Genomic DNA, 8,123 nt, shown 5'->3' with positions numbered 1-8,123 from the left:
GGTCGATTGGTCAAACTTTCCTTTTGATAAACTGGTCTAGTGATTAAACTGGTCTATCGTTCAAACTGGTCAGTTACCAAACTGATGCATTGGTCAAACAGGTCTGTTTATGTGGCTCTGGTCCTACCTTGGTGCTGAGGGCGAGCGGCAGCAGGATGAAAGGACTGCAGATAAGGACAATGAGTCCCTTCAACCTCCAGACTTGCTGGAGCATTCTGACCCACAAAGGTAGAACCGACATGGAGAGACGAAGATGAAGAATAACTCAAGATGATTCTGTCAGAAGGTAGTAGAACGGATTGGGTCTTTCACTCTGACTGCTCTGCAGCTCTCCCAACACAATTGTGATGCATTTCACAGCCGGCACTAAATATTAACTTTATGCCCCCCCTCCCCACCCCGGGATACATACTGTGCCCCTGCAGACTTTATCTCAGCAGAACAAACAGAAGAGGAAATCAGAGTGTTTTGCGTCATGTTTTATCTACTGGTTCATCTGCTGCTCTTCACCTTAAAGTTCAGCACATTCAGCTGGTGGACTCCAAGCTGCTGTTAGAAAGTGAATGAAAACATTTCCTGCTGCTGAAAGGCAGGCTGGGTTTCAGCTCAGACAGTCCAGCTGGGAACTTTTAGTTCAGTTCAATTTAAATATACTTTGTTAATCCCAAAGTAAGAAAATAAATGTTTTCGTAACTCAAGTTTTCTTTTTATTGAGTTGTTGTAGGTGTTGATAGCTTTAGGCAGGAAGGATTTTCTGTAGTGGTCTGTCTTGCACCGGATCTGAAGAAGCCTCTGACTGAAAGCACTCTGTTGGTGTTTAACAGTTTGATGAAGATGATGCTCACTGAGTCCATAATTTTCTTCATTTTATCAAGAATTTATCTTTGAGAACTTTTGAGGAGTTTCTAGAACAGAGCCGACCTTCTTTATCAGCTTGTTGACCTTCTTTCAGGCAATTGCTCTGATTATGTTAACCTACTAGATGATGGAGGAAGAGATCACACTCTACACAACAGATGGTATTTCTGCAGATGACAGGACTCTGTCTGGTACTGGAAGTCAGACGTCTACAGAGTAAAAAGGAATGGAGAGAATAGCATCCTCTGTGGTGCTCCTATGCTGATGAATACTTGATTAAATAGCACACCCTTTCAGTCTAATAAACTTTCGTCTGTTTGTCAGGTAGTCTTGGATCCGGGCAATTGTTTATGCCTCCAACTGAGTCTTCTGAAGTTTCTGACAAAGTTAGTCAGGCTGATTTGTGTTGAGACAGCACAGACAGCACTGTCTGACTTGTCTAAATGACAGAGGGATTGTTGAAGCACGTGTATGATGGCATCTTAAATTCCAATGTCAGGATGTCAGGACAACAGGTCTACAGTCATTGAGGACTGTTGGCTGAGTCTTCTTTGGTACTGGACCGAGGCAGGAGGTCTTCCACATCTGTGGAACTGTCTCCTGGGTCAGGCTAAGGTTGAAGAGTTTCTGTAGAATCCCAGAGAGCTGCTCTGCACAGGCCTTCAGGACTCTGGAGCTGACACCACCAGGAACTGGGGACTTATTACGATCCAGTCTCTACATCTGCTGCTTCATTTGACTTCTAGAGACAGACAAACGAATGGTGGAGGGAGCAGCATCATCTTCCAATTTGGCTGAGAAAAAACTCATAGAAGTGGGAGAGTCAGTGGCAGAGAGAAGGGTATATGTCCATATGACTGTGGACAGGAGGGAAGGATGCTGAGCTTGTTCCTGAACTGAATGGGTTGAATAATGTATTCAGTTCATAGACTCTGTCCAGGCTTCCATCTATGTCATCATCTTTCTGCTTGAAACCTGTGATCTTCTTCATCCGTGACCACACATCTCTGATATTGCTCTGCTGGAGCTTTTTTTCGAGCCTCTTCCCCCTTGCTTTCTCTCATCTTGACCTTAAATTGGTTTTTTATACTCCCTGTCAGCAGTTCCCTTTCTCCCTTCCTGAAGTCTAATTTTTCTTGCTCAGTCGGTCTATCAGATCACTGGTGATGCATGGTTTATTTTAAAGCATTTCACTGTTCTGGTAGGGATGGTGTTATCTAAACAGACGTTTATGTCACACACTTAGGTGTTGCACTGATGCCCTCTCTATGTGGCTGAAACAGTGCATCCATGCCTCAAGACAACATGTCATTGCTATGATCTGGCCTCAATTGGATATTTCTGCCATTTTCCATCCCTGCCTCAATTATAATTTATTCCTCTCACCTATTTCGTCTGGGTTTTATTCTGTTCAGCCTGAGCATTCGGGGCCAGATCACTATTTGTCTTTCTGTTTGTCTGTTTATTTGTTTTCAGTTAGTCATTCTGTTCAGTTTGTTTTTTTTAAAGGTTCATGTCCTGGATCCTGGCAGCCAGTGGAAAGAGGGTTTTTGTGTCTGTCTCGTCTCCTGCTCGTCCACTGTTCCTCCCCTGATGAGTCCTCTGGGTTTTTGGCTCTGTACGCGGGGAGGATCAGTTTTTATCCAAGTAAGCCTGGCTCCAAGGAGGAGACCAGTTTAAAGGTCCTGCATCAAGTTCTGGTTTCACGTCCTGTCTCGGCTACCCTCTGCCACTGAGCCTGGTCATCTGCACCTGATCCTGTCTGCTCCTGTGCGTGACTGTTTGGCCACGCTTCTGAACTCAGTCAGACTCCGAACCTGTCTGGGAGCCTGTTGTTGCCTGGAAGCCTGGATCCTGCCACCTGTTCTGTTCCTGCCTGATCTGCATCCTGTTTTGTCTGTTCCTGCCTGATCTGTATCCCTGATCAGGATCGGCTTCCTGCAACTTGTCCGGAGCTGCCACAGCGGGGACACTCTAGGTAACGCGAACCGCGTCAGCTGTCAGCTCATCGGCTGGATTGCACCGCCCTTAAGGGGTATGGACTGAACTGCTAAACCAGGTAAGTGACTCACAGAGATCATCATCTACAGTCAGATGATCGTGGTCACTTACCTGTGTTTCTCCCACAGAGTGTCAGAGATTGGCCGGTGCCCCGCCCCCCTCCTGCAATGTCCGCGAGCCACAGCTCCACTTTAGTTTTGTTTATTTAATAAACATTTTGAAATTTCATACTGACGGTCTCTCCTTGAATACTGGGTCCATCTGTCTGCGTCTCATGACAGTCATGGCTTCTTACCATTCTCTTTGATGTAGGTTGTCTCTTATAAAGGGGCTCATATGCTTTTATGGTTGCAGCCATGTTTCAGTAAAGCACATTCCTCATATTCTGACTGGGTCCTTGGTAGTGCATGGAGTTCTTCTAAATTGTTTGCTAAAGATCTCATGTTGCCCTTAATGACTGTTGAAAGAGCTAATTTCCTCCTCCTCTCTCGATTAATCACTCCTGCTTTGCGTCCTCTGATTCCCTTTTCAACTCAGCTGAGACTTGTGGAAGTAGTTAAAGTACTTTTCAGCTTTTAGATGCTAATGGTCACCTCCTAGGTGTAAAACAATAAGTGGTTGTTGTATAAAGTATCAAAGTGAATGTCCAAAAATGAAAAGATATTGGAAAGAATCCTATAAGCTGCACATAATCCAACAACAGAGTAAAAAAAAAAAAAAAAAGAAAAAACAAACCATGATCTAAAGACAGTGGAATTGTGCCCTAACAGAGCATGTCACTCTCAATCGGCAGGTTTACTAGTGGTTCCTAGAATTTCTAAAAGTAAAATGGGAGGCTGATCTTTTAGTTATCTGGCTCTTGTTATGTCTTTTAAGACCAGGCTTAAAAACTTCCTTTTTGAAAAAGCTTATAGTTAAAGTGGCTCAAGTTATTCTGAACTATGCTCCTATTGGCCTAGGCTGCTGGAGGACATATGGACCCATTTTAATCATTCTGCTTCATTCTATCTCTATTCTCCCATTATGCAGCATTTGTTCGTCTATTCTCAATGTCCTCTCTGCTTTTTCCTGCCATAGTAGCTTCATCTGGTCTGTTCCAGTTTGGTTGTGACTCCATCCTGGATTTCAGTATCAGCTGTACTGTTACCATCAACACTTTATGTTGCAGATTTTGGAGCTACATTTTTACGTGTAGTAGCATTTGAATTCTACACTGCAGCAATCAGGTAAGACTCCCTTGGAGAGCGTTTGCAAAAGGGAGGGACATTTAGTACAAGTCTTCGAGCTGATTGTAAAGTGGCAGATGTGTCCCATGTCAAACTTTTGGCCATAGTAGTAGCAGCTGTGACGTATTACATTCTTGGTTTGTTTCACAATTAGCAGAGGTAACTGATGAATCAAACTTTTACCAAATCTGGTCGGTAGGAACACAGAGACATCTTTCCTACCCACATAGGGAAAAATCATGTCCTTTTGCTCATTTTTCAAAAAGAAATAGAGGGTATTCTAGCTAAAACCAGCTCAGCCATATGTGTTTTGCTTCAGCCTTTCGCCTCTGGTTGACACGTTGATACATGCAAGTAATTTCTTTTGTCTGTAACGTTTCTTTATTGAGGCTATATGATGCATCTGTATGCTCCTGGCAAGATGTACTGGGATTTTTTGAATGCACAAATCTCATGATAATTCATCTTGCTTGCAAGGTAAAGTTTTTCACTGTAGCACTGTTTCTCTGACTGTGAATAACTTTATGTGCTTTCTTTCATTCTCTGACGGGGGAACTGGCTCGGAGCTCGTCTGTGTGTTTCCTGGACAGGGCCGCCTGTGAAGCTGGTTGACAGTAGCCTTTTGTATCTCTGCTTCTTTCTATATGTCTGCTTCAGTCTCCTTGAACCGCAGTCGGCCTGAGGAGATGGCCACTCACACTGAGCCTGGTTCTGCTGGAAGTTTCTTCCGGTTCAAAGGGAGTTTTTCCTCTCCACTGTTGCTACAAGCATGCTTGGTGTGAGGTATTGTTTAAGATTCAACAACAAAAGGCAAGGAGGAGTAAAGGAGGAGGAGAGAAGTAAAGTTTTCACTGACCAAATATAAAAACATTTTATTCTTCTTAGTTTAAGCATTCATTCTTCTAATCTACTTCAGTTAATGCAAACTAAGCTGAGTTCTACTGTAAAACTTCTAATAAATGAAACCTCTCCTATTTTTATTTTTACTTTTTCCATATCTCTCCTCGATTGCCCTCAGGTTGCCTTCTACCAGTGGTATTTGGCCGCACAGCTCATCTCTGAGAGTTTGCTCTGTTCTCCTCCTGCTGGGTTTGACCCGGATGGATGAAGGTTCTGACCGGCTCAGCCTGACAAAAACCTATTGTCTTCATCAATGATGATGTTCAAATCCTGAAATATGAGGGATTAAAAATTAAGAAAACAGATTTTTGTTCAAACCTCAACAATGAATAATATCAAAATAAAAATGAGATTTCAAAATATTGTCTAAGTAATTAAATCTATAGGGCACAGAAGAAATAAGAGCAAACTGAAGGATCTATTTTCCTTTCTATGAAAGAAAAATGCACTGAAGTAGAGACACCCCTGTCTGCATGCTGTAGATGAACATCTAAATGACCATCTGGGTTTTAAATATTCCAGATTTATATCATGTTATGGCTTCTTAGCCTTTAACTGAAACTTTTAGGGAGAAGCAAGGATTTTAACATTACTTCTGGTGAACGAAGAGTCTATCCTGTGCTGCCACCCAGTGGTCGCAAACAAGTACTGAAGGCTTTATTTTTCAGTGAAATGTTACATAAAACAAAAATGTAAACCAGCAAAATCAAAAATAGATCAGGCAGAAAGTTTTCAAAGCGTAACTTTTTACTGCCATATATCTGCACAAACATTGAACAAGGAACTTCCCTAATAGAAAAAGAACCAGCTGTGGTGCCAGAACTTGACGGAGGTTTTATAATACTGTTCTGGACTTCCTTCCACAAGTTTCTAACAACAGTTTGCTTTAATTTTGGCCAATTCCTCCTGACAGAAGCAATGGAACCGGCTCAGGTCTGTAGGCTGTTTTGATCCCCCTGAACTTTTCAGCTCTGCCCACAAATGTTCTCCAGGCTGAGATCAGAACATGGACTTTGGAACCAACCTGGTTAAAATACCCTCTGTCATCTCTGACCAAGAAAAATAACAAGAAAAATAACGGACCATAGTAACGGTCTCAGGTCCAATTAGGATCCTTTTCAACTGTACATCTGTCTTTATGTTGCATAACTTTATTTTTTTTAAGCATCAAACTTTTTCTCTTTCAAGCATGTTTTTAATTAGAAGTTTTCATGGTGATGTTCATCTTTCTCTGTTTTTCCGATTTATTTCTACTCCTTGTTTAGAAGAACTTATATATAAAGACCTTGCTAAACAAGCTCTGCTTGGTTTATCATTGTTGTTAAATTAAACCATTTACATGTTTCCACTTCATGATTTCCTCCAGAACATGAGTAGTCATGTTAGCAGCTGAATAAACTCCTCTAGTCTCTTTCTTTCTTCAGAGGTTCTTTTCCTCTGCACTAGTTTGAGGTTCTTCAGGCAGAAGGGGAACATTGTTTGTCACAGAGATACTGTGTGGGGGTGTAAAGTTGGAATATGGCGCTCAGGACAAGACAAACATCCACCCACTCTCTCTGCTCTGGATGTATGTGAAAAGCACAATGGTGCCCCAGCAGAGCATAACTGAGATAGAATAAGGTCATTTTTACAGACTAACCCAGGAAGGCTCTCCTTCTGCTGTGTTCATTATTCTTTGCAAGTGGAAATTTTTTTAGACTTCATATGTTACAAAAATGACTAACTTGAAATCTTCCATTACTATCTTTAGCTGCGTATAAAAAGAAGATAAGGAGAAGCTTTTGATTATGTTTGTTCTTTCCTTTTTTTTTTATTTCTGTTGCTTTGCTTTGTTGTCAGACTTTGATCCAGATCTGTGGTTAACGTTCTTTAACATTTAGATGTATATAAAACAACACAATGAGTTTTATAACTATTGGAATGATGTTTATTAGTGGAAAAATCAGCTTTGATGTGATTGTTCATTAACAGATTGACTGGACAGCCTTTGGGTAGAGCAGACATACAATAGACACAGAAGTTCTGATCCAGAAATACTTTCTATGTAAGAGAAAAGTAGGTTATATGCAGATGTAGCTGCTGAAGTGGCTTCATCTAGAAGAGAGTAACAGTTCTAAGCCAGTGTAGATAAAACATAATAGATTTAGTTAGTTCCAGCTCTGTCTAAAGTAGAGACAGGGTTAAACACTGAGAGACAGAAGCATGTGCATCATCATAGGAGAACTTGAGGCTCCACTGTCATAGCTAAACAAAACCGGGTCAGGTGGAGATACCATAAAGCAAAAAAACAAAACAAAGCAAAAAGAACCCATCAAATATTTCAAAGTTGAATTCAAGTTGAGTCCAAATTTTTTCCTGGAAGCAAATTGAAGTTTTAATTCTCATTATCTGTCTGTTTTTAAAGTTACCTGTATGAGCTAATTACTTAGCCACATAGAACTTTACAAAATGATTACATGCCATAGGTAACTTTAATTCTTAGATTAGTTAAACTGTCAATCGTGGTTGGCTTTTATGAGGTTCCTTCTATTAAGTTTAGCATTTCTAGTGATTTTATAGCCTTACGGTTTTTCTTTAGCTTACTTGATATGGTTAGCTTGGCCTTATAGCCCGGTTAACCTAGCCTGGTTAACCCAGCCCGGTTAGCCTAGCCTGCTGTTTACTGTTGCTTAAGTGCACCTAACAGCAGGGCTGCCACCTTTTCCCCAACCCTTTGGGTGAGATTTGGAAATAGTTTAGACAGGAAACCCTGTCAGGATTCGATCAAAATTCTCTGAGGATAGGTGCAGCTCTAGGTTGGAGGTTTTCAGAGGATTTAACTGAAACCAAGTTTCTGAATGTGGGATTTTTATAGCACAGTAATTGTAACTGAGTAACAATAAGTGATCTGTGGTTAGTTGGAACATTTTTTTCACAATATATATTATTTTCTATATTCTGCTGATTTTTAGAGAGTTGAAGTAAAGAAGAATAGGCTCTACTGAAATACTTGCATCTTAAATATACTGTGACCTAAGAATTTCACAACTTTGTTTATTAATTATTCTCTGCAGTTAAAGTAAATTAAACAATGGGAAACTAATAAGTTATCACTGGATTACTGGCACTGATACTGGAACCAGTGCAATCAAAACCATT

At 40.9% G+C, this 8,123-nt stretch overlaps 1 protein-coding gene across 1 annotated transcript in view; it reads right to left on the bottom strand.

The window, feature by feature from the left end:
• The window catches only part of LOC107100694 (solute carrier family 13 member 5-like), a 15,703-nt gene extending 15,391 nt beyond the window's left edge, over nt 1-312 (bottom strand). Inside the window, exon 1 of the mRNA XM_015399273.1 lies at nt 128-312. Within this exon, the coding sequence (XP_015254759.1) occupies nt 128-241 (114 nt within the window). The 5' untranslated portion in view covers nt 242-312. The remainder of the gene's footprint in view (nt 1-127) is intronic.
• Nucleotides 313-8,123: the final 7,811 nt, after the last annotated feature.

This window comes from Cyprinodon variegatus, unplaced genomic scaffold (assembly GCF_000732505.1).
Source record: "Cyprinodon variegatus isolate N-32 unplaced genomic scaffold, C_variegatus-1.0 Scaffold1001, whole genome shotgun sequence".
Taxonomy (NCBI): Eukaryota; Metazoa; Chordata; class Actinopteri; order Cyprinodontiformes; family Cyprinodontidae; genus Cyprinodon; species Cyprinodon variegatus.
The sequence above is the reverse complement of the archived record's forward strand: the minus strand, read 5'-3'. Positions and strand labels throughout refer to the sequence as shown.